The 27,581-nt window shown below is 43.3% G+C and overlaps 1 protein-coding gene across 1 annotated transcript in view; it reads left to right on the forward strand.

Moving 5' to 3' along the window:
* GPATCH2 (G-patch domain containing 2) overlaps window positions 1-24,457 on the forward strand; it is a 221,051-nt gene extending 196,594 nt beyond the window's left edge. Inside the window, exon 10 of the mRNA XM_014597996.3 lies at window positions 19,846-24,457. Within this exon, the coding sequence (XP_014453482.2) occupies window positions 19,846-20,015 (170 nt within the window). The 3' untranslated portion in view covers window positions 20,016-24,457. The remainder of the gene's footprint in view (window positions 1-19,845) is intronic.
* Window positions 24,458-27,581: the final 3,124 nt, after the last annotated feature.

Consider the following 27,581-nt stretch of genomic DNA (forward strand, 5'->3'; position numbering starts at 1 on the left):
AGCCTCTTCTTGAAGACCTCCAAGCTAGATGATAGCACCACCTCTCTTGGAAGCCCATTCCAGATCCTGGCTACCCTTACTGTGAAAAATTTCTTCCTAATGTCTAACCTAAATCCACTCTCAACTAGTTTACACCCGTATTTCTTGTCTCTCCCTGGGGTGCCTTAATAAACAGCGCTTCCCCTATTCCCCGTTGACCTCCCCTAATAAATTTATAGGCGGCCACAAGATCTCTCCTCAGCCATCTCTTGTGAAGGCTGAAGAGATTCAGCTCTCTCAACCTCCCCCTGTAGGGTCTATCACGAAAGTCACTAATCATGCAAGTGGCCCTCCTCTGGACCCTCTCCAGATTCTCTGCGTCCCTCTTGAAGTGTGGCGCCCAAAACTGGACACAGTACTCCAACTGCGGCCTGACCAGTGCAGCATAGAGGGGGAGCAGCACCTCCTTTGATCTATTAGTCATGCACCTGCTAATGCACAACAAGGTGCGATTGGCCTTGTTGATGGCCTCGTTACATTGCTGGCTCATGTTCATCTTGCAGTCAATTATGACTCCAAGATCCCTCTCTGCCTCCGAGCTGCTGAGAAGGACACTCCCCAACCTGTAGGTGTGCTGGGGATTCCTCCTTCCCAGGTGGAGTACCTTACATTTATCTTTATTAAATTGTATCCTATTTCTCTCTGCCCATTGATCCAACCTGTCCAGGTCGGCCTGAATCTGCTCCCTGCCCTCCACTGTACTAACTTTGCCCCATAACTTGGTATCATCAGCGAACTTGGAGAGGGTGCTCTCCACGCCCTTGTCCAAATAGCTGATGAAGATTGTCACGGCGGGGTCCTCTCGGAGGGCCGTGATCTCCTTGAGGCCCTCTCACCGTGCTACTTCGGCCCGAGGGCACCCTCCATTCTCGCCCGCCACGTCTTGCTGGAATATGTAATAGGGAGGCTGCCTTGTGTTTCCTCGGGCACGTAAGCTCCTGGACCCCTCGTGGGTCTCCCCGTACGATGGGTGCTACTCAAGCACCCCAGCCTTATGGGCTGTGCGTGGCTCCTACCAGCCCCTAATACCACGCCCCAAGCCTCGCAGATGTAATAGACGTTGTTAGGTCGGTACGCCTGCTTCCCGGGCCTCCTCTAAAGTGTAGCCCACTCTGGGCTCTCTCTCTCGCACCCAGCCTCTCACTGGGACTCTCCTGATGGTGCGGTCCCGCTCAGGGACTCCCTAGCGGGCCCTGGCCCTTCCCTGGCCAATTTCACGGATACCCTCTCGGACCCCGGCGCACCGCGTTGCTACTCCCTGTCTTCTCGGGGCAACCGCAGCACCCTGCCTCGGTCTGAGGGGTGTTGCCGCACTAGCCTGCGGCCGGGCTCACTATGCCCGTCTCGGGCTCCTCAGTAATTGCCCCTCTCTAGGGCTCCTCAATAATTGCCCCTCTCTAGGGCTCCTCAGTATGGCGCTCCCCCTCTTTGGGGCTCGCCGTGCCCACACGGGGCTTCTCAATAATACAAAGTGGTGCTCCCCCTCTTTGGGGCTCACCGTGTCCACCCTGGGCTTCTCAATAAAAATCGCCCCTCGCTCGGGGGCTGGGGTCTATGCACCCCGCACACGATCCGGGGTCTAGGTCCCCCGTCTGCAACCTACCGGTTGCGCCCACAACCTACTGGTCGCGCTCCTCGCTGCCAGTCACTCCCATACTGGCGTGCAAGCTACGCCTTCACTGGTGCTATGAAACTAATGCGCCCTCCTGGCGCTGGGGCTCCCCACACTCTCTGGGGTCCCTATGAGGACACTGCACCCTCTTATGAGGCCTCCTCCAACCCCTACAGCCTCACCCAAGCCTCCGGGTGTAATAACAAAGTCAAACAAACTCAAGCCTCCTGGCTGTAACACAAACCTAAAGCCCCCTGGCTAAACCCTAGTGCCCATCCTCTCAGGGCTATCATGAGCTGTACTTGCAAGTCATGCTCCTTTCCACATCCTCACTCCCAGAGCTCCTGCCTCCCAGGCTGCTGGCAGAGAACTGCTAGCCTGGCTTCAGCCCTGGGCTTTACAAAGGCCAGGCCCTGCCCCCTTCTGGCCAGCTGCTTCTGATTAGTTGCCCCGGCAACTTGCAGCTGTGCTCATTAGGCACTGCCAGGGCTCTCTCCCTGGCAGTTTCTCCTCTCCAGGAGCAGAGCACCGAGGTGCCCTGCGACAAAGATATTAAATAATATCGGTCCGAGGACCAAACCCTGCGGAACCCCACTGCCCACCTCCCTCCAGGCCTAGAAGGAACCATCCACCACCACTCTCTGGGTGCAGTTCCTAAGCCAGTTGGCCACCCACCTGACCATGTACGTGTCCACTCCACAGTGTGCTAGCTTCCCATCCCACAGGCTTCTAGTCTTCACTGATCTTTCCTATCCCACAGGCTTCTAGTCTTTACTGAAAACATATTCACAAAGTTCCTGTGTCTTAAAAAAGCTTTCAGGGAAAAGGAGATGATGAGAAAGAAGCAATATTTCCCTTCTCAAGAGTTCGCAGGCTTTGCATACAGATTGTCCCTATGCGATTTTCTTCAAGTATGGCACTTACTATTCGTTTGTGGAGGTTCTCAAGTGGATGCTTTTGCCCAGAGAGCCTAAGCCAGCCTTCATTGCTTTCCTCTTAAAAAATTATAGTTTCAGAGTAAGGATTGGGGATCACTAGCAGAACACACACTCTTTTGCCGTACATGTTAGAGTATATCAAGGCTGGTTAGTGTAAAGAGATTGACAACTCCATGCCTCCTCTTCCCAAAGAGTAAGAAGAGTATGGAAACAATTCCAAAAATAACAAGAAAAGATCCTCACTCTCTCTGTCTTGCTTTCACTCCCTCTCTTTCGCTTGCTCGCTCTCTTGCTCTTTCTCACTCTCTTACTCTCTTTCATGATCTTACCTCCTTAAATGAGTTATCCCTTTCTGGCTTTTTCTAGAAACCACATTGATCCAAAAGATTGCTGTCTGTGGAGTTATTTGCTTTGCTTTCACGAGACTTATCTCTGCTTTGGGCTACCAACAAGGACCATGAGCCAGTCCAAAAGAAAAGACTGTCCTGTAGCCAGTGAGAGGGTCAAGTCTATCTTTAATTTTTAATTAGTCAGTTGAGGTTTTGTATAGGGGATAAAAGTCTACCAGGACTCTCCCAAGAGTCCCCATTTTGCTAAAGCTTATGCATGGTTCTCATTCTTGTTCTCCAGGATAGTTGTTCCTTCTCTTGAAGGAATAGGAAAGTACCATTTCAAATAAATAAATGGCTGCTGTACAATATGCAAAAATTGTTTCCTTTAAATATTGTTACCATTGTAATTTATTTTTTAAAGAAAGATAGAAGTTCAGCAATTTGTCAGATTTCTACATAAGGTTTTTTTATTACATTAGGACAATAAAAATAAGCATTTAAAATATCTAAAAACATTTCCATGATCTGAATTTGAAAAGGGTCATTGTTCAGGTAAGCAACACAGAAAGGTTCAGAGATCTCGATTTTCTTTCTGTAGATAAAGGAACTGTTTAATGTGAAAGCTTTGAATAAATATTTTGATGTCTGGAAGAAGGCATTCACTCTTGCTTTCCAGTGTTAAGGTCCCAAGATGTTGCTTTCTGCAAACCTGAAAAGAAAAGCTCATAGCTGTGTATCAGTGTGGCATGCTTAGGCATTCTGACATCTTCATTACTGGCTGATAGATCTTTGGTCAGCAGCAAGTTTGCATATTTAATTCACAGATTGACATAAAATTTTCCCAACAATTTGAATTATAGGAGCAAGGTTTATAGAAATGAAAATCCAGTAACTAGGGTACAATGTTAGTCATCTTCAGATAGTAAAAATTGACTACAAGCACCTCAGCAGATATTTATTTTTGTTATAGACCCTCCCCCAAAGTAGAGCCCCTCACTTCCCTCCTCCTTCACTATATCTTGGCCAGAAGTCTTAGAAGTATTTTGGTTCTTTCATTTTAGATTTTCTTTTTCCTCCTAGTAGTTAGAGCAGGGGCAGGCAATTATTTCAGCTGCAGGGCCACTTAACACATTGTTGTGAGTTGTCAAGGGCCACAAGGGTAGCCCCGCCCTTTGACAGGTGCCCTGCCCCCTGGGCACCATCTTGGGACCAGAAGTCCCACCCCTAACCCCTGACCTTTGCCACTAGAAGTCTCTCCACTTCTGGAAGTACTCCTTTGTGTGTGGGAGGGTGCCATCTTGAAACCAGAAAAAAAAGACAACCCGTATACTAAAAAATCAAACATCTACTATAACTTATTTTAATTTTATTTAAAAATATAATTTTTGTCCTGATTTATGTGCGTTTGCACGGTATATCTAGAGGTGATTGCATAATAGCTCAAAATACAGTCTTACTCATATATTTTGTGTGGTGGGGTGTGAATGTGGGGTATGTGGTGGGAGTGGGAATGTGTGGGAGGGGGTGTGTGGGTATGGTGGGGTGTGGGAGGGTATGGAGATGTATGGGGATGTGGGAGTGTGTGCGGGGGGCTCTGGGAGGATATGTGTTGGGGATATGGTGTGGGGGCTGGGAGGGTGTGGGGGAGGTGTGTGTTGGCAAGCAGAGCGGCACCTTCTGCATGGAGCCGCCAGCTTGTAGAGGGGCAGTGAGAGCCAGGGCTTACGGAGAGGCCCCACAGGCCAGATGGAATTGCTTAGTGGGCTAGATCTGGCTTACGGACCATATTTTGCCCACCCCTGAGTTAGAGCACTGTTAGTAACATTCTTAATGTACCGTATACCGGTACTGACATTTGAGTAGGTAGTTTTGGTTTTGGGGCGGGGGTTGTGTGGCCATTAATCCATTCCCTCCCTCTTTAACGTGAGTAGTTAACTTTAATTTTTCTGAAATCCTGTATCTATTCACTTTTGTACAGTATAGACAGCAAGTTTCTTCATGTTGTCTTGGCAATCTAATTTTAATCTTGTCCTGAATGAATCAGTTCGTGGAATGATAGTTTAAGTCTCCATAGTTTCAGTCCTTAGTCTTTCTTGCTGAAATTACTAATGAGGCTAGCAGTTTCATAGGTGATTTTGGTTGGAAAGAGCCAGTATGTCTTGTAAAGGGAGGTCGTGTCTCACCAGTCTACTAGAGTTTTTTGAAGACATCAATCAGCATGGAGAGCATAGTGACCCGGTTGATACAATGTATCTGGACTTTCAGGGGGGTTGGGTTTTTTTTTTAAAAGGGTCTTAATGAAACTAGGCTGGCATAGCATTCATAGCACTTGTGGATCAACAACTAGGTAAGGGACAGTAAACAAAGAGTGGGCATAACTGATCAGCCCTCACAATGGAGAAAGAGGTCCTCCACAAATATGTGCTGAGGTCTTTGCTATTTAAAGTATTCATAAATAATTTGGAAAGGGAGTTGAATAGCAAGGTGGCCAAATCTTTGGATGATGCCAAATTTTTCAGGATGGAAAAATAGAAAGCTAACCATTTAAATTGAAAAAGGTTTTATAAAATTGAGTGAATGAATAACACAGTGGTAGTTGAAGATCAATGTCATGTACAGAGAAAAAAATAATCCAACATGCACATACACAATGATGGATTCTATGTCAGCTGTTACTACTCAAGAAAGAGTTGTTAGACTTATTGTGGATAGTTCTCTGAAAACAATAACTTAACGTGCATCAGCAGTCAAAAAGATGCACAGGATGTTAGGAACTATTAAGTGAATTGAAAACAAAACAGAAAATGCCATTATGCTACTGTATAAATCCATAGTACGCCCACAGCTTGAACACTGCATGCAGTTCTGCCCCCTCTCCTGCTCCCCGCCCCCCAACTTCTAAAAGGATATAGTATAACTTGAAAAGATTCAGGGAAGGGTATAAAGGATAATCAGGGGTATGGAGAGGCTTCCATATGAAGAGAGATTAAATAGGCTATAATTTTGCAGCTTAGAGAAAAGGCAACTGAGGGGGAGATCCAATAGAGGTCTTAAAGAAATCATGGATGGCACAGTGAAAGTAAATAAGGATTTTTTTTATTTACCCACAATACTAGAACTAGGGGATATGCAATGAAATGATTCAGAAGCAGATTTAAGGCAATTGAAAAGAAGTTTCTTTTCATACAGTGCAATATGAACTTGTGGGATTCATTGGCACAAAGTATTGTAGAGGCTGATAGTTTAACCAGGTTGAAAAGGAGATTGGACAAATTCATGCAGGATAGATCCATCAGTGGGTATTAAACATTGTAGTTAGTGCTACAAACTACAAATTAAGACTTCCTAAGCCTCTGAAAGCAATAAGATGCAAGGGAAGAGGAAGGACAGGGGATAGATCAGTCTGGATAGACCTTGCATATTTATTCTTCCCCTCAATATCTGCTCTCTGCCATTGTCAGATACAGGACACTGGGCTAGGAGGACTTGTGCTCTGACCCAGTATGGCACTTCTTATGTTCCTATGATGTAAACTTCTGTCCTCTAAGGCCTGGTCTGAAACCACAATTTACTTCATGTACATCACTGGACACTCATCAAAGGATAGCAACTTTTCCAAGTTTACAAGTTTTTCTTTTTTTCTGCTTTAGAAACATTGCCTTGGAAGTTCTGTTTTAGAAACACAGCAGTGTGCCAGTTGCTATGGTACCAGAAATGTGGAGTAAATGCTGTCCTGGGTCATTCCATTAGACCCAGGTACAGAAGCGATCTTTGGCACACAGAAATCCCCGACCTGTACACAAGTGGGACTCTGCCACCTCTCTGGTTCCTTCTCTTTTCATCTATCTTCAGGTCTAGACACTTCCTTGTTAGAGCCTATTTAATCTGTCTTCATAATGAAGCCTCTCCATACCCGTGATTAACCTTGATGCCCATCTTTGAACCTTTTTGAGTTCTACTATATCAAGGGTTGTCAACCGGGTGTATGCATATCCCCAGGGGTACTTGAGAAGGCCCTAGTGGGTACGCATGGGAAGGTGGGGATGGAATGCTGCCACACATTATGCCGCGCAGGCGCTGCCCACCCATCCGGATGTGGGCAGCAGGGGAAGCTTGTACACCCTGCCTCTTTCCCCCCTTCCCCCCGCTCCATGTTTGGCTGCACACCACCACCCCCACTCCACATCTAGCCGCCCCGCCCATTTCTGTCCGGCCGCCAGGGGCACACTGATCCAAAAAGGTTGAAAACCCCTGTATTATATAATTTTCGGAAGTATGAATAGAGGCCTGATAGGTTCCTGGAATCCAAATGGTCTACCTACTGGTAGAAAAGAAAACTGGGCCTACGTATTCTCTTTATAGTGGACTTGCTTTATGAGAGCCTCTGGTAGTGCACTTCCTAGATGGCTGTGATGCCAGATCACCAAGGGGGAATGCCAGTTCAATTTTTGTATAGTCAGCAGTATAGAAGGAAATGCAGATTTAGGAGATGGCAAGAGTGTAGTATGTATAGGCTTCCCAAACTAGCTTCAGTCTTGTTAACCAGGGAATTAATAGCAGAAGCACTTCCTTTAACACAGGTTGCATATGCCCTTTCAGGACACTAAATTAGATAGACTAGGATGCTAGGCTGCACTGAAATCCAAAACATTATGCCTTCACTGCTATTGTTACCTGTGCTGGGTAGATTAAAAATTGTCCTGGAATGTTGTAGAAATACCATTAGCAAGCAAAACTGGGGATCTCTGTCTGAAAATGTGGTCCCAAATGTTTAGCTGAATAATGTCATATTTACACCTGTGTCTCTTACGGTTTTGAAACATGCACTTGCATGTCAGATTAACAACAAGCATTTGTGAACATTTGGCAGGTACATTATAAATACTTGAACCACCACAGAAGTAGCACTTAAAACATCATAGGATGGCTCTCAACTATGACACTGCTGTTGATTCAACACAAACAGCCAACAGAGTTTAAAAACAAAGAATCTCACACCTGTGCATCACAATTCTCACTTTAGAGAGAATGTCCTTATAAAGATGATACCAGCTTATGATTTTAATAATGTTTTGTTAGAATGGCATCTAATATAAAAATCATTACCTCCTGTGGTGAAGCCCTTACCTTCAGCTAGCTGGTAAAGAAACAGGAAACAAAAAAGAATATACAGAATAGTAAAGAGGCTTCAAAAACTAGGGTGAAGTTTTTAAAGGAGAAACAGCATGCATCTTCTCTCCTTCCATTGGCTGTTTATCCAACATCAATACAACACTTTAGAAGCCAAATTACTAAACAAGCTGCCAATTAGGCTTGCAGTCAGCTGGATAGATTAGTGGCTAAGAGAGGCAGATACAAGATTTTCATCTCTTGAGCCAATTATGCAAGTGAATTACTATCCACAGTGCTTCTTGAAGATCGGAGGTAGAAAGGCTGACTCTGCTGTGATATACGTAAGTGAGATCGAGAGTAGGGGGTAAGGGTTAGCAGGCCATGTATTGCAAAAATTACCCAAGCAAAAGGAGATCCTTCTAGGAAAGGATTTAAAGGATTTAGGGCTGCCAGGAGTGATAGAAGAGGAAATAATAGTTGCTGAATGCTCTATAGCTGTTCCACTCATAAGTCTTAATCTTAAAGAAAGGCCAAGACCAGATTACTATGCAGTATCATTTTTTGAAAATTGTTATAAAAATTATCCTTAGCATAAAAAATACACTGTAGTAGCCAAAGCAGAAAATGCTTGAATCGGTCTCTTTTATTCGTGACTAAAGATATGTTTTTATTGTTTTCTTAACAAAAGTTTCCTGAAGAGACTAAATCACAGTCTTACTGCACTTGCATGAGGATAAAGCCAAAATAATTGAAGTGATGTCAGAGTAGTATCCAAACTGAGCTAGGAATGTTCCCCATTAATAATAACCATAAGATTACGAGGTTCCCAGCTAGATGAATATGTCAAGTTGCAGTAGTAGTTCATAGGGTCCCTGGTTGTGTTAATCTTATAACAAACACAAGCTTAATAGGTAGGCTTTGGTTTTCTAAGAAGGAAACGTTTAGCAAGTAAGGTAAAAAGGATTTGCATTTTACCCATTAGTTCAAATCTGAATATTGCCTCTGTTGTTTCTTGTTGAGATTTGCACACTAGTATAACATTATTGCTTTAATATTAAGCAAATTTTAAAACTTGAACTTTTGCAAGCTGTTGTATCCAAAAATGATTAAACAGATGTGGAGCCTGCAGCAGCATTAGACCTCTGATCTGATTTTAGCTTACAGATGGAATTAAATTAATTCATGGCAATCACTGTAAAATCAAGGGTATGGCACTGAATGCTAGAGCACTGTTTAACCAGACTATACCTGTTTCAACAGCTGTTAAGAAAAATTACATCTTAATTTTTCATGGAAAGATGCCTTTAATGCCATCATAAATATAATTTTAAAATTTAAAAAATGTATGGCAAGTTTATTGTTTGCTTAAAAAATCATTACAAACAATTTTGTTGTTTTTACATGTATAGGCTTTATAGTAAGTCTTTTGAATATGTATGCAGCCAAAAATGTAATAGAAATGGGTTCCAGAGTATGTATATGTAAACAAGCACATGTTTGTTGAGTCACTGCTATTGCTAAGGCACAAGCTTTTTGTAGCCAGAGTGGGTCTAGAAAAGGTGCATTGGTGTGGTTGCAGTTTGTTCCCCTTTCAGAATGTGCCACAGGAACAGCAACCAGGGACTTGATGTCACCAAATCAGGTAAGAATACCTGCCCGCCCCCCCATTCCCCTCCACGCTCAGTGGTATGACCCCTCCCCTTCCCCCCATGATTGGTGTTGCTGAAGACTGACCCATGGATGAGGAGCTCCAGAGCCACCTCTGCCCTACTTCAACTGGGCTGCTCAGGAGGTGGGCTAAGCCAGAGACAGCAGCAGTAACAGTGGTGGGCAAGTTCCTTCTCCTTCCACAGTCCTCCAGGTGTTCCCTGCCAGCCCTGGAGCAGATATGAGGTAAGGGAACCCACCTGCTACCGCTGCTGTTCCCAAGCGAATGTGGCTCTCCACAAAGATTCCCTGCAGCCCCAGCTAGAGTAGGGCAGCAGTGATCAGGACAGCAGTGGCAGCAAGATGGTCCAGAAAGGTGAGCAGAAAGGGTTCTAGGGCTCTCCCCACTACCAAATCAGCCAGAGGCAGCAGCAGCAGGAGGTAGGAAAGAGGAGGTTAGGTGCCAGTGAGCATGGAAGGGAGAGGAAGGGGGAATTTTTACCTGCTTCAGCGTGCGCCTACACGTGTCCCCGTGCCCCCGGTCATTTGGTATTTGCTTTGCAAGTACTAAATGCCATTACCGCACAGTTCCAGAGGTGCATGGGTCATTTCCAGCCCTACAGCGCAGTACCAATGAGCTAGTGAACAGTAGAGTCAGCATCACGTTTTGTGCCCACCAGTGCTATGTGATCATAGCAATGAGCTATGTCACCATAGCTCATTGCTGTGACAACATAGCATCTCTTTTAGACATGCCCTCAGGTGCTTAAAAAAAAGTCCCCTGCTGCTGTTACTGCAGTATGGCCTACCTACCCCAGCATGGGGGAGGGCGAGGCTGAAAGCTGTAGAGCTAGCTGCTGTTCCTGCACACCTCCCATTTTTTTAAATCCTGGATTCACCTATGGTAACAGCCTACTTCATCAGATGTTAGCTAGATAAATAACATAGCATCAGACAAAGCAGCATCTCGCCTATTAAAGATTATGCCTTTCTAAATGAGTTAGTCTATAGGCTGCCACCCAGCTCTGACTTTGGTCCACCACACCTAACTACTAGGGGTGTGCGAAGCAGGCCGCATTCGATTCAGATTCAGCCCAATTCAGGGGACAGTGATTTGCTGATTGGATCACTGTCCCAATTCAATTCAGCCAAATCTGAATCTGAAGATTCAATTCTGATTCAGAGAATCAGCGATTTGGCCATAGACATAGCTTTGTTTTTTCTACATACCTCAAGGTACCAGGCATGGCTCGTGAACGCTGAGATGGTGGGGCAGATGGAGCGTCCCGCAGGAGTGTGGGGAGGCCCCCTTGCGTGCTCGGCGGTGGATCCGGAAGTGGACTGGAAGCACTTCTCAGCTCGGCGATTGGCCATGGGGGGCCCTGGGTGTCCATTCCCTCCCTGACCCAGGAGACACCAGTTGCTGGGGGGAAGGGTGTCCCCCACATGCTCATTGCGGACCCGGAAGTGGAACGGAAGTGCTTCTGGTCCAGTTCTGGGTCCACCACCGAGCACTCTCGGGACCCCCCATGCTCCCATGGGACACTCCACCTGCCCCACCATCTCAACATTCACAAGAAACCTTGAGGTATGTAAAAAAAAACATATAAAGTTGTGTCTATATCTGAATCGTCAAATCTCTCCAAATTGAACCGGAGGCTTCTGATTCGATTCGGAGAGATTAATGGGTCTCCTGATTCGATTCAGCTGCTGAATCAGGCCAAATCTCCAAATCAAATCAGTGACCGAAGCTTCACACGGCCCTACTATGTTTCCCTGCTTATTGCTAATTAGAGGTAAAGGAATTTCAGAGCTCTGACTTACCAAGTAGGTTACTGTCTTTCCTATCCTTCCCTGTTTTTCCCTGACATGTGCCATCGCAGTGAGCTGACCAGTTATCTGGCAAATCAGGAACAAAATTATTAGAGTTACTATCAAATTTTGCAGCCTCTAAAGAGACAAAAGGATCAGTAAATGAATCTCTTTCAAATTGTTAAGATTTGGATTCCTCATCATCAGAGCTTCTTTCCCATCCCAGTGAACTTTTAAACCACAGATGCAGTTAGTATTTCTATTGCTGCCTTTCATGAATCACATTTTGCATAGTTGCTTTGCCATGAGGTGGCAGCAGTGGGTTGTTCTCATTCTTGCTTCTGGGTGGGTCAAAATTAAATATAACCCAGAGCTAATTCAGCCCTTTTCAGGGCCACTGTGCTTGGACCACTCTCCAAAAACCCTTGTCAGCTAGTTCAAAAAGTACCACTGACACTGAATTAGAAGCTGAGCTTGGGGATGCAGTCTGCGAGCAAGGACAATTCCTGCTTTTTAATTAGAAAATAAAAGCCCAAAGCAAATAATAATAATAGTAATGCCAATGTATCTTGGTATTTGTAATAGCCTCCTCTCCCATCCTACAGCCAGTCAGCAAGAGAATGGTTGGCGCCACCTGGGTATAACATAAAGGAAAATGATTGTGATTAATAAAATTGCTACTTCAAATAGCATAGGGAGAAATTCAACGTGCAAAAAATACCTATGATATGGTTCAGTCTTTACAAAGTTTCTGTCAGAGTTAGCCATCAAGATTACCTAGTTGGTTCCTTTTTAATAAAATACAGACCACCTACACTTTTACTTAGAAAATTAAAACAGAAAAGTAAATGAGTAAATTTAGGTTCCAATGAGGTTGTTGGTTGTGCTTTTTGGTTTTGGTTTTTACTTTTTCAGAAACTACAAACAAAACCTCAAAACTCTTTATGGAAATGCCTGGTGTGTGTGTGTGAAGAGGGGAGGGGGTAGTGGTATGGGTCTGTGGCCCCATCTACACATTACACTTACAGTGTGAGTAGCCCATTGTTCATGACTTAACTGATCACCCAACCACATGTTAAGTCAATTAATGGTGTGATAAAAGGAAGATAAGCTACAAAGCTTTTCCACAAGATATGTGTAATAACTTTGAAGCTGCTTTCTACCAGCTAATTGAATGTGTGGCCAGAGGCTCTTGTGAGCCCTGTTAGCGGATTGGAGCTGCTAGTTTGGGGGGACCCATGTGCACCTGGGAGCTCCCAGCTGCAGGAGGGCCTCATCAGGGCCCCAACTGCAGGAGCTTACTTCTTGCTGGTGCAGGAAGAACCCAGGTTTGGGCTCTCTGCACTAGCAGTAAGGCACAATGGGATCTAATTTGATCCCACAATCACACTTCCTGCCATACATGTGTGGAATGGCAGGTGGCACAATTGTATGGATTGTGCATTAGATCCCATTGCACCTTTATCTGCATGTATAGAGGGTCCTCTATGTGAGAGAGAAATTTTGTGCACAAATACTAAGACTGAAAGTAAACCGATGTCTCACCTGTTGTTGATTGGTACATTTTTACCTGGGATAGGAATGAGAATAAAACAAAGAGGTTTGAAGTTGAGTTCTAATAGGAAACTCAAGAGGCAAAAATCATTATGGTCTGTATTTTAAAAGAACTAAGTGTCCTTACAAATGAAGAACTATCTATTATCCTGTTAAAAAAAATCAAAAATTGAAACATCAATTTATTAAGTGGGCACAATTCAGAATATGGATTGCTCATCTGTGGAGCCTCTTTCCAAGGCTCCTTTTGTTGAATGAGAAATGGTATTTTATATAGCAAGATATATATTATTTTACATACATGTATACATACATGCATGTTTAACTATAACAAACCAGCACAGGGATTTACTGTTTTCAGCTGTTCTGTACAGCTTACCATTCCAGGGAGAGTTTCTGTCACTGGTGTGCAGACTCAAGAATGGTGTGGCATTTCCAATTCTGAGAAAGCATGAAAAAGATAATATATGCTTTGGGCATTTGTTCTCCTGTGTCAGATCTTTCTTCTCCCTAGTTAAATTGTTGCCCCACTGTTTTTAAGATATTGGAATCACCCTATCAATTTCATCACTTTTAGTGCTTCCAAGAAGTGCAGTAATTCACACTTTTAGCAGCAATGTTTCTTTCACTTAGTTCGTTCATAGGAAGCGTGCATTGTGGGGGCGCGAGATGTGTCAAGGGGGTATTCGTCTCCCTTTTCTGTGCTAGAAGCAATAGCAAATAAGATTGCAAGGTCTGTGTTGTGTATGCTCAGTCAGTGTCAGGACTTTTCTGTATTGAAATTAACTCTGCCTGTGGGGGCCTGAAAAGAAAAGACATCTTGGTTATTGAATTTTGTGCTGGTCAGTTCAAGAGGCTCCTCTTGGGGACTGGAGCCCACTGTCTTTAAAGCCTTTATCGCTTAGCGTTAAGCATAGCTTCAAACCAGTATTAAAGCTTGCTTTCTGTCAATGCTCTTCCCTTTTTCTTTGACTCAGGGCCTGGGATAGTAGAGATCTGTCTACCTTTTATCTGGCCACAGTGTGACTGAATATAAACAGCACAACAGTGGATAATGCTTGAGTACTGTAAATTTGTTGTTATAATCATTGCATGGCTTGGGTATGCACCTCTCATCTTCACTATGACTTCTGCCTGTGAATTCCCTTTTCACTGTTGGGGTTTTGTCTTTAGCTTTCTGGATTTGTGTGTTAAAAAAGGAGCTTCCAAATTATTGTTCAACTTTTGTTCCAATACTTCTTAGTAAAGTTAATTCAGTTCTAGACTGGTTTCTCATCAGTGGTAAGTGATAGTAAAATTTTACTATCTCCCAAAGCAGATAACTATAGTGTGTCTACAGTAGTTACTGTCGTTCTCTAAAAGCAGGCTAGGCTAAGTACATGGGACATCAAATGGCAAAAGCCCCAAGCCCAGTAAGTTTTTCACATTCATTCACCACCGATTAAACAAAGAGCCTTCAGTAAAGAGACTTCAACCTTTTTTACTCTTTGGAGGGCATGATGTTGTATGTTTTACTGCTAATTATGACATGGGGAAGTGACTATCATGCTATCTGCATTCATATCCCCCACAAGACAGCCACACACAGGAAAACTTACCAGCACATCAACTTTAAAACTCCTACTGTGCAGGAGTATAAAGAGTTGATGGGAGAGAGCAGGCTCTGGATTTAATTAAATGCCCTTAACGTTTCATTTTCTTCTGCTGCTGCATTAGCAACTAGATCAGTTAACCCCCAGTACTCCTGGCAAAACGCTCATTGAGAGTCAGATTGCTTTTCCTTTAAGAAGATATAGGGCAAAAAGTAATACCATGGGAATAGATTTCATAGATTTCTAGGGTCAGGAGGGACCTGGCAGATCATCGGATCCAACCCCCTGCTCCAGGCAGGAAAGAGTGCTGGGGTTAAGCAACCCCAGCCAGATGTCTATCCAATCTCTTCTTGAACACCTCCAAGGTAGGGGAAAGCACCACCTCCCTTGGAAGCCCATTCCATATTTTGGCAACCCTCACCGTAAAGAATTTCTTTCTTATGTCCAATCTATATCTATCCTCCTTCAGTTTGTGACCATTATTTCTAGGAACCCCGAGGGGTGCCCTGGTAAACAGAGTCCCCTTATTCCCTGCTGGCCCCCCTGATGAGTTTGTAGACAGCCACAAGATCACCTCTCAGCCTTCTCTTGCAGAGGCTGAAGAGATTCAGGTCCCTCAGTCTGTCTTCATAGAGGCTTACCTGCAGGCCCTCAACCGTATGAGTAGGTCCTCTGGACCCTCTCAAGGTTATCCACATCCCTCTTGAAGTGTGGCACCCAAAACTGGACGCAGTACTCCATCTGCGGCTTCACCAATGCCGCAATGAGGGGAATTATCACTTCTGTAGACCTGCTTGTGATGCATCTGTTAATGCAAGAAAGAGTGTGGTTAGCCTTGCTTATTACCTCATAACACTGATGGCTCATGTTCATTTTTGCATCAACCAGAACTCCGAGATCTCTTTCCACTGCCGTGGTACTCACAGTGGTACCCCCCAGTCTGTAGGTGTGTTGGAGATTCTTTCTCCCCAGGTGCAGCACCTTGCACTTATCCTTGTTGAATTGCATCCTATTCTGATCCGCCCACTTCCCCAGTCTGTCCAAATCTGCCTGAATTTGCACCCTGCCCTCCAGTGTGTTAACTGTACCCCATAGTTTAGTGTTGTCTGTGAATTTGGACAAGGTGCTTTCAACACCTTCATCCAAATCACTGATGAAGATATTAAACAGCACTGGTCCAAGGACAGAGCCTTGGGGAACACCACTGCCCACATCCCTCCAGGGAGAAACCAACCCATCCACCACCATTCTCTGGGTGCGTCCCGTGAGCCAGCTTTTCACCCACCTTACTGTGAAATAATCCACATCACAGCTACTCGGTTTGCTCATAAGAACTGGGTGCAACACTGTGTCAAAAGCCTTTTTAAAATCCAGGGAAATAATATCTACTTCCATTCCTGCATCTAAGCACTTGTGACCTGGTCATAAAAAGAAACCAGGTTAGTCAGGCAGGACCTGTCTGCTATAAACCCATGCTGGTTGCCCCTTACCATAGTGTGACTCGCTGGCCCCCTGCAAGTGTGATCCTTTATGATTTTTTCTAAGGTCTTGCTAAGAATAGAGGTGAGGCTAACTGGCCTATAATTACCCAGGTCCTCCTTCGTCCCCTTCTTGAAAATAGGGAATAATGAGATTAAAGAACCTATTTTTATAGAAAACATGCTCAAAAGCATAGCATCTGGCTTTCTTTAAAATTGAAATTCCCGATCTAATGCATTTCAGACTTGCGTTTCCTTGTACAGCCACTGCCCAGTATATTGCACAGTAGTGCTTGTCATGGAGTGCCATCCAACAGGGTGCTTGCCTGGGACCACTGCAGCCTTGTCTGGTGTCTGACCCCAACCAAAGCTAGCCCAGGTGTGGTTCTAACGTGTGGGGGAGGAGGGGCCAGCCTCCTTCCTACTCTGAGACCCTGACCTCTTGGTCTCTTGCCTTCCCTGGTTCTCCATGCCCTGACTGAAGAAGCTAGCATCCAGGGCTACTGAGAGGGACTTTACCTTCTACTAGGAAGACCCAATGCACCCCAAAGTTTCAAGCAATAAAGCAGTCAGTCTCTTCAGTAAAGGTATTTAGTGGGGCAAAAGTCACCCAGCCAGAGGTTCTCTGCCCCCTGCTTCCAAAGGGGTTAAGCAGTCTGTCAGTCCCCAGTCCAGCCTGCCCAGCCCTGGGCACTCTCAAAGGTGCTTAGCTGTTTTCCCTTTCTAGTCTTTCCAGGCCCTGAGTCCCAAATCTCCACTACTGCTCACTCATCTCAGACTCTAGACTCTCCCCTCCACTCCCCCTTCACCCCCCTCATTCCCCAGAAACCTGTTGGTTTAGCCTGCTTTCCCATTGTCACTTTTATCCCAGACTAGAAATAAACATCCCCAAATGAAGCAGATTGCCTGTGCTGAGATGTGTCCTGACATAGCTGATCCACTTCGTTGGGCAAAGGGCACATTATCCATTGTCCCACCCATTGATGCTGCAGGACAGTGGGCACATATCTTCTCCTGGGGCTTGAGGGGCCCTGGTTTCGCATGCCTCAGGAATTCCCAAATAGGATTGGGCCCTTCAAGCCCTGGGAGCACTTGCCCAGCTTTTACCACTTACAGAGGCACATCTCCATAATCAGAGAAAGCCTAGGTTTCCCTGCTTACAGAGACCTCCTCCCCAGAGATCCTGGGGGTGCATCCCTGTAAGTGGGAAAACCCTGACTCCCCCCCCTCCCCTTTAAGGGGACCCACCCCAGAGATCCCAGGGCTCCAGGCTCCCCGCACTCTCACCACAAAGCAAATAGACATCTGCCATAATAAAAAGACATAAATTAAAATCACCTTTGTTGCAGGCACAATTTTTGGGTATTTGTAGAAAGCAAAAGGTGTGGGTGTCTATTTGCTTGGCCTTCATGCTAGCATAACAATTTTTATGGTAAGGAAGGGGACATCTGTCTTCCCCCCCACCCAGCTCCTCTGGACATCTCCTCCTTGTTACCTGTAAGCCCCACCTTTTGTTGACATGTCAGCAAAACTGTTCAAGTCTGGTGATGCTGGAGCTCCGTCTTGTCTCTTCCTGCTCATAGCTTTGACACTTAGCAGGAACCCTATTAACCCTACTTTCTCTGTGCACAGACAAATGAGGTAAACTGGGTCATGCAGTATTATCAAAACATGTATAAAACCCATAGTGTGTCATAGCACTAGACTAAAAGAAGGTATTAATTAAGGATTCCTCGTACTTGATGACATACAATATAACCATTTTTTTCTTTTTATAAAAAAAAAAGCAAAGTGAATATTTCTATCTCCTATAAAGCACTTCACAAACCATGGACTAGACTGTATTCTCAGTTATGCTGACACAAATACAGGACACCTTCACTAATGTCAACTAACTCTTACTGCTGTGTCAACAGGATCAGAATTTCTTCCTAGCTGATTGTCACCCAAACTTTATTCACTTTCATAAATATATTTTTGTGATGGTAAAAGTATTTTGCTTAGTGGTGTCCACTGGATGTGTAAGAAAAATACTTTAAGAGAATTTTAAGGCTATGATGATTTTAAAAATTACTCCAGTAGTGTATAACACAGAAATCAATAACCAGAACAGAAAAATAGTGCATGGTGGTGAGCTGAAGCCATTTTATTTTCTGTACTATCCATCCCAACTTTGATATCTGTGCTTTATTCTATTCTGTAATTTTTAGTAAAGCAAATTTATAGAGCTAGGATGCAAAGGAGTGGAGACAGGCCAATTGTCTGCCCAGATTTGTTGCTGCTGTAGAGATTTAATAATAAATTATTCCATTAAGTTTATAATCATACGTAGGCAGGAAAGGTTCTTTGAGTAGATGTGATATCTTTTATTAGACCATACATAGTTTTGTTATGCTAAGGAATATATAATTACACCCTGGAGAATACTGCAATTATGGACCCATGTAATTTTGTGCATAAAATGTATGACCATGCATTATTGCATAATATTGCCTAATTTAATTTGGGCAGGCTCTGTGTCACCACATTTGCAGGGCTCCATGCACCCTAGCTGAGAGCCCCATGTAGAGGCATTGAGTGTGGTAGCATGCAACTGGACAGCTGGTGAGTGTGGAGGGGAGCTCCTGCCTGCTGCAGGGGGTGTGTATGGGTGGGTGTTGGCCTCCCCTGCCACACGTATCTGCATGGTGCACAGCTCCTGTTGCCAGTGGCACCAGCTCCCAGCAGCAGGCCCTCAGGGTGCTCATGGCCATGGCAGGCAGAGCTCCCCAGCGGCATGCAGCTCTGGCTGAATCCCGAGGGCTGCATGCAGCAACACAAACCTGGCCCAGCCCGGCCCACTGGCATGTGCTTTCAGACAAGACAAGGCTGGCTCTGTGCCAGCATGTGGAACTTGTGGCACTGCAAATGGAAGCTGCGCACCATTGGGCCGGGCTGGGCTGGCTCCAGAGGAAAGCTGCATGTGGAGGCACGGAGTCCGCCCAAACCAATGGTGCACAACTCTCTTTGGTTCCCAGTCTGTATGCCATTGAAACAGGCGGGCTGCTGAAGCCAGCCTGGCCCAGTGGCACACAGCTCCTGCCTGCAGTGCCTCAAGCCCCACATGCTGGCACAGAGCCAGCCTGGTCTGGTTCAAATGCATGCACCAGCGGGCCAAGCTGAGCCGGCTCCATGCTGCCACGTACAGCCCCCAGAACTCAGCGCATAACTGAATTTTTCTGTGCATAATTTCCTGGGGTGTATATAACACATATAATACTCATATCACAAATGATTATTTTATATTAAATATTTCACTGCACCCATTGGTCAAAGAGCATTTGGAGCATTAATAGGAATGGAGAGTTGGAGTGTAATGGCACTTATTCATACATTCAATATCTATGTGTTGTCATATACTTTAGTAGCCCTGTCTAGACATTGGTAGATTTCTTTCAGTTATGAATTTTGAGTCTAACATCCTGTGAACTTTTAAGGGATCTTCAGCAAAGATTTTTTGTAATGGCTGAAAATTGAGCCTCCCTTAAATAAAAAAAAAAAAAAGGAAAAGAAAAGAAAGAAACCTTTGACTATACTGCCTGGAATCAGTATGCAGCCATGAGGTCAGCATGTTCTAGCAACCTATTAGATGAATTAGGAGAATAAGAAGGTTTAAGGCTTTAAGGGAGATTATCCTGCTCTTCTCCACATGGCAGTTCTGATTAATGCTCTGTGTTTCTTTAATCTCAGGGTTTGTAGGTGAAAACGTACAGCCAATCCCAGAAAACAACATTGGAAACAGAATGCTTCAAAGTATGGGCTGGACTCCTGGCACGGGCCTTGGACCAGATGGCAAAGGAATATCAGAACCTATAAGAGCAATCCAGAGACCAAAGGGACTTGGACTTGGATTTAGCTGACAGAAAAGCATCCCAATTCTGCTGTACAGGTGTCAGGAAAATCAAACTTAATTTAAATCTAAAAAAAGCTAAAACCTTTATTGTACTTGGTCATCAGCAAATCCAGTGATTCTTCACTTTTAAAGTACTGAAGCCTAAATGCTTTCTGTCGGCTACACCAGCTTATGAGCTGCAATGTACAACCACAGTGGCAAAATTGAGGTTTAGATCCTGACTTCATAATGGTGCTAAAATAGAAAAAAAAAAGTGTACTTTTTTATTATTTTCTGTGGTCTTAAAAGAAAGTTTATGGTAGGTATAAAACCAAAATACAACTCGTTTATTTTTCCTAAAAGCTTCTGACAAGATTTTTAGTACTTGAGCAAGCATTGTTTGGCACCATTCACTCATTGGAAGTGGCCTGATGGGATTGGTTATTAAGGAAAATAAAACCTTAGACAACTGCTGCAGTTATGCCATTTCAGGCAAAATATCCAAATTTGACACTTCTTGACGTTGACAGTATTTGAGGATGAGTTAACATGATTGTCTCTCTACCATTGTGACATGTCTTAAATTTCCACTAATGGATAGTGTGGTACAAAGTTTTGCATGAGGAAAGCATGACAAATGGTGACTGCCATCATAAGAATGTAACTCCGCTCTCCTGCATCATGCTTGTCTGTGATCAAACCCAAACACGAAAGGTTTTACCATTTTTTTCATCTCTTAGAGATTTTTTTTTAAGAAACAAATATTTTAAAAGCATTATGTTCACCCTGGGCCTGGAAATCCTTTTTATTTTACAGTAGTTGTCCCCTGACTCTCCACCTTTAAAAACAGATTAGTTTAAAATATATTTTAATCTTTGAACCCATCCAGTACATTTAAAACATGACTTGCATTGGTTGTTAAATGGTGATTTGGGGTATATTGTGGAGCCAGAAGTGCAGATTTCATCAACATTCAGGTTTTTTATGGTCATGGTATTTCCAGGCTGCATAAACTTCTAAGTATAGAAGAAATAGAGAAAACACTAAAAAGAAGCAGGAAAAAAAGGTGGGAATGAAGGGAATACTTTGGTAGTATTTTCCAAGTCTGAGCTAGCAATTTAAAATCAAGGGAGATCATTAAGAATTTTAATCAGTATCTAATATCAGCATGAGTAATTTCATCAAGCATCAACCCATCAAGCTGCCAGGATGCTATTTGGCCAGCAATGTAGAGCAAATTTAACTTGTGTAATAAAATTGAAGGAAACCATTGTTCAGTGGACTAAGGGTCAAATTCTGGTCTCATTGAAGTACTGTATTTACTCAAATAGAAGACAACCCTGATTATAAGACAAGCCCCCAGTAATTAGAAATGTCATGGCTCCTCTTGAATTAAAACAGTCAACAGTGAAGGGAACTACCATATGTCTTATTCAAATGGGCTACACTAACCTGTTCTTGCGGTAGGTTCCCATCAGCATGTTTGCCCATTATGGCCACGTCCACACATGTGGACGTTTGTTTCCCTGGGGACAACTAGCAGTGGCTTACCTTGTGCAGCCGCTAATTGTCCCCGGGGAACACCTGTGCCATGTGCCTTTTGGGGCATGGCAGGTTAACCTGGGTGGGGTAGGGGAGGCTGAGGCTAGCACTGGGCTAGCCCCAGCAGCCTTACCTGGGGTCCTGGGAGCCTCCTAAGGCGGCATCAGCAGCAATCCTGCCGCTCAGAGCCTGGCTGACAGCCGGACCATGGCTCTGGCTGGCCAGGCTCCAGTTTTAAGTGGCATGCTCTGCCCCTACATGCACTGCTCCACCTTCTTTTGTACAGGTTTTTTTTTCACCCCTGAATATCCAGGGGTCAAAAAAAAAAACCCATGGTGCTGCCCTGTGGCACAGAGAACTGCTGGGTGTGCAGTATGTGGTACTGCAGACATGTCTGTGGTGCCATATACTGCACAGCCACACTTGTCTGGATGTGGCCTATGGGGCATGTGTTTTATAGTCATGCTCAGTGTTGCCTGCATTTAATCAACTTCATGGTTGGTTTCTGTTACTGAGCACATGCTGCTTTTGGCAGCAGTTTAATGATAATGTATTTAGTGACATGTCCTTGTATGCAATTAAAAGATGAGGGGCTTTTTTCCCCTGTGTCAACTGGGGACAAAAACCTTGTCTTGTATTCGAGTAACTATGGTAGATGGTGATTTTAGTTCAAATACAAAACCCTACCCTGCAGCTTCCTGCAAAGAATACTGTGAGGATGAAAAGAAGAGGGACTGTTCACAAGTGGCTACAAAGTACAGTAATGTCCTTTCAACAGTATTTTATAAACAATCCTGTCTCCTGCCCAACCTCACTTATTTTTTAGCAGACAACATACTAGGACAAAAAGGCAAGTATTTGGAATAGGAAGCAGTAAATTAGTTCTAAAACAATATTTTCATTTTCTCAGAGCTGGTATTACCTGGCTTTGGTCAGTTTTACACTGTTAGCTTAACATCAAGCTGATGTGGAATAGCTGGTTAGTGCCTGATGTCATTTTTTATGCTAATCTAACGTTCACTAAATTGAAGAAGACTGCTTTGTGTTTAAATTGCCTGGTTACAGTTTTGTTGTTTTGTTTTTAACATCAGTGTTTAATTAGCAAGAGCATACTTTTTTTATGGATCATTCTGTGCCGCACCATAATGTGGCTTTTTCATTTCAGACTTACACTCTACAGCTAACCTTACTGAAATATTTGAAGACATTTTAGGACCAAAACTTGAAGTGCCAGCTAATTGCCAAGAGCTAAGAATCTTGGATTGTGCAGCAAAGAGTAGATTCTATGTATGTCACTTCTGATACGTGGATTATCTAATTTGGTATTCTCCTATATTCACAAGACTTCAGAAAGGGCAGTGAAGTGTAAAATTCCAAGACTTGTTCTCAGTACTACGTAGGAGTCAACCACTGGTATTGTAAACAACTTGTGGAGTAGTGATAGCATATATGGCATTATTAAGTAAAAGTTGTAGGCTCCCATTATTGTATTTGTGAAGCTTTAGAGGATTCCCTCCCCCTTTCCACCTTCTCCATTATGATAGATTTCTGAGGCTATGAATTACTGTTTAGTAATTAGAACTATGGCACATACAGCACTATTCCTAGTATTTCCATGCAACCTATTGTACTTGCAGTAATTCAAGAAACAAATATTTACAGTTTTAAGACTATTTAAAAATATTTCCTATTTTAGGGGAGAACCTAGAAGTCCAGTAAATGTACAAATAAATGCCAGAATAGAAGTTCTTTGGTCCTCATTCCACTCCATATTCACCCGTTTCCATGTATGCGCTGATGCAATCAACTGGAATAAACTTCTTTAATGGAGAAAACAGCTTGATCACAGGTCTGAAGAATCAGAGCTAGAGTATTAATACATATTACTTTAAATTTAAAATTAGTCTATTAAACTGAAACTAGTGGACATCCAGACTACTCAGATTGATTTTATGTAGAGATAAATATGACCAGTTTGCTTCCAACTTGTATTCCTACAGATGTTAAAACTGACAGTTAGCACTATGTTTTAGAAGCAGTAGAGGAAAAGGATTTAACATTTAATAATGTACTGATATTTTTCTTTAAATTCCTAGGAAATTCCTTCCCTACCTCACAACACCATTTTAATTTCTGTTTTCCTAGGCTTCTTGCTAGTGTTTACAATTGCTCCAAGAATGTGAGTATGTGTAATTAAAGCTAGCATTAAAAAAGCTCCCCAGTAAACCTGTTTTACAAGCCACTTTCTGGAGATACTAGTTGGCTTTGAACTTCTGCTAAAACCTATCACCATTTCAAAGCACAGAAACATTTGTTACGTAGGTTTTTCCATTCATAGATTTATAATGATAACATGTATCCCTGCTCCAGTGCTGCCTCATGTTATTTTAAAATACATACACAAGTCTTTTGATGTAATATCTGCTACTAGATGTCACATTAAAGTCATTTTTCCTTTTGCATATCTATTTATTAATAAATATGGGACCAGCTTGTATCTAAGAGTTCCCATCATTCACCTGATTCTTTCCATTTGGGTGTTTGATAAATTAGTAGTCCAAGTGATATCAGTAATATTCTGCCTATGGAAGGTTTAGTGAAAGAAAAATGGTTACATTTAGTATAATCTATATTGAGTTTTGCTACCTGTACCAATGTATTTCAAAGTTTTGTGAAATGAACCACTAACCATTAATAAAACAAACAAGTATGCAACTGCTGGCAGCATCTTCCTTTTTAGTGTTTGTTGAAACAGGAAACGCATTGTTTTAACATTTTTGTCCCTGCATTTTGTCTTTCTATAATGGATGTGTTGGGGTTTTTTTCAATGCAGAAGAATGGCAGAAAATGGCTAAACAATCTGTGTAAAATGCGTTGCTTTAACAACACAACCACAATGTAATAAAATAAATTATAGATTTCATTCTTCATGATTGTTTTGAATGTTGTGTTCCTTAAGCTACTTTTTCCGATACCTCTGCTACTAAGTGGAGTAACATCATCCATCTGTGCAGTGTAATTAATGAACTAATATCTTGTTTAACAATAGGACCCAGGCAAGTTGGAGCTATTGTATTACAAGGCTTAATTTTTTTTACCAGTGCTCCCCTTCTTTTTTATCTATTAGCAGGATAAATTACACTTAACTAAAATTACTTAGTTATCTACCTATAGATAACTAAGGTAAATGAGCATTAAAGTTGCTTAGTGAAACACTCAAAGGTAAGACATTACCTCTGTTGAGATATTTGTACATTTACATTTATTTTTATTGATGTCATGATCTGATCTATTGACCAAGACTTTTTAAATACACGTTTCCTTCTCTCCAAAGTGCAGTACAACCTTAGGACCAAACACCTTCCAGAAATTTGAAAATTCTGGATTTTTAAAACCGGAGCAGTGGCTGGTTGCAGAAAGGGGGAGCAAGGGGAGGGTAGCAACAGCCGGTCCCAACACAGAAGTGCCACATGGAGCGGCGGCGCAGGGTGATGGATGGCAGCAGTGGCCGCCATGTGCAGGCTTCCCCCTCCACTGCTCCAAGACCAGCCACCACTACTCCCTGATCTAGTATATTTTTTAAAAGTGCCAGATTTTCGAGAATTCCAGATTTTTAATACCTGGATTTATGAGGTTATGGTGTATATGTTTTGATAACTTCGTCAGCACTCCATAGATGCTTCTCAACCAGCACTACAGAATCTTCCGTAGGTGCAGTTCAGAGGAGGAGGTTCCCTTAGCTCTGAACTCAGGTGACTTACATTTTGCTGTCAATTTTTCACTTTTGCTCTGCACAGCTATTAAAGCACATCACACCATAGGACCCCCTCCTCCTCACTACAAAGCGTGGATATCTCTCTCTTGCTTTTGCCCCTCACAACATTCCCCAGGGATAGTGCCACCCTCTTCCACAGTGACAACGGGTTTCACTACATAACTGAAGTTAAGGTGTTTTTACCAGCTATTCTCATTCCCCTCCCCCCCCCTCCACCCATCTCTCATCCTTTGATTACAGCTACATTCATTCCCTTTCCTCACCACCTCTCTCACCTACTGACTACCTCCATTTACATTTTACTGGCTTTCTTGCATATGTACTGGCCTCTGGCTGCTTTACCACTCCATCCAAGAAGAGCACAGACCATCTGCAGACGCTTCCTCAGTAGGGTGTTTGTGCCCAAAAGTTTGCTAAAAAAATTTTTCCAACAATTTGAGTTGGTCTAATAAAAGCTATTGAATTTACCCAAAGAACCTTGTCTGCCGATGTCCTTAGAACAACATGGCTACAACCAACCCCGCTGTGAACAGAGTAAAGAATTCCCAGACAAAACTATGCTGTGAAGGGGAGAGCATTGTATTCAATGTACTCAAATATAGAACAGGTTCCAACGTAATTTTTATATAACGCTTTACCCCTTCCTCCACAACACTTTGATTTGCTCCAAAATACAAATTACAATCGGGTCTCCACTAGAAACTGGTATCTGAAGTGTGAAGGAGGGGCTGAGGCGGAGGTGGGGGGGAGGCTCTGGCACTTTTATACTGGTAAAAAACCCTCATGTAGATGCAGTTATACTGGCAAAGAAATGCTGCTGTCATGATAGTTTATTTTGCTAGAGAAATTGTGTACTTTATCAATGCTAGGAGGTTTTATGCTGTTTAAATTGTCAGCAAACCTTTTCTAGAATAGCCCCAGCTTAACAGTAAGTCTGAAAAATTTAACCAAAAAAAATAAAACTTTCTGGAACACAAGGTGATGAAGAATAGTAAATAATAGTGGAAATGCTTGGGCATGTATTTACATATAGCATTCTCTCCTTCCCTGCTATGATAACCTCTATATAGGAGATATTTTCAGCAAGAATTGTATTGACATTGATTGTAAACAAGTAATGGATTTTTAAAAGAAACATCTGAAAATCTGTGAGATCCTGTAAAATCAATCAGATACATCCATGAGAATGATTTTATAGAAATCTCTGTAAACTAGGATTTGTTTGAAAGTAGAATATTAAAAATCCTTTTGGTTTAGTGTAAAGCTTTGCATTTTTATGGAAAATGCTTTAAAATGATTCCGAATTGGCTACTGATATCACTTTAAAGAAGTTTAAGTAAAGTATTTGGAGAGTTTGTATTCTGCTCTTGTGAATTAGCCTCTAAGGAATATTAATCACTGTAATATATTTTAAATTGATTAAAATGTTATTTAAATAAAAGGTTATTCTGTTGAACATTTGATTACAGAAACTTGGTTTTAATTCTTTAGCAGTGCCTCTCTCAGTTAACATTTTTACAGTACTCCAGAAAAATGTCTGAGTGCTGCGTGGTAACATTCAGCATTTGCAATTTACAGTACTGGTTTTGCAATACTTCATTGGGCCAGGGCCCTGTATTATCTCTAGTGTTGCAGTCAGCAGTTGTCATATGATCCTGGAGATCTTCAAAAGGAGACTGGACGCACACCGTGTTGGGGTTATTTGACCCCCGCAGTCTTTTCTGCCCAGAGCAGGCGGGGCTGGACCCGATGATGTGAATCTGTGAGATTCTGATACTCTGTAAGCTAGAAAACATCTTAGCTTCATTTGCCTGTCATGTGTTAGCGGAATTCCTTCCGTAGCCTTGGAAGGATTAGAGCTTCTCTGCATGTAAATAAGCTTGGTCGACTTCAAGGTAAGTTCTACATGGCTGCATCCAGACAAGCACAGCCATGCGGTACGTGATGCCTGAGATCCCAGGGTCAAAAAACCCACCCACAAAAGCGGAGTGGCACATGCAGGGAGAGCGCACGCAGCCCAAAACCAGAGCCTGGCCAGCCAGAGCCACACCCCAGCTTCCAGTCAGCCTCCAAACAGCAGGATCGCCACTGCTGCAGCCCCAGGAGGCCCCCAGGACCCCAGGAAAGGCTGCTGGGGCCAGGCCAGTGCTAGCCCCAGCCTCCCCTACACCACCCAAGGTAACCTGCCATGCTCCAGAGGGCGTGACACAGGCGTTCCACAGGGACGACTAGCAATGGAACAAGGTGTGCAGCTGCTGCTTGTCCCCAGGGAAACAA

The sequence above is a fragment of the Alligator mississippiensis genome, chromosome 1, assembly GCF_030867095.1.
Source record: "Alligator mississippiensis isolate rAllMis1 chromosome 1, rAllMis1, whole genome shotgun sequence".
NCBI lineage: Eukaryota > Metazoa > Chordata > Crocodylia > Alligatoridae > Alligator > Alligator mississippiensis.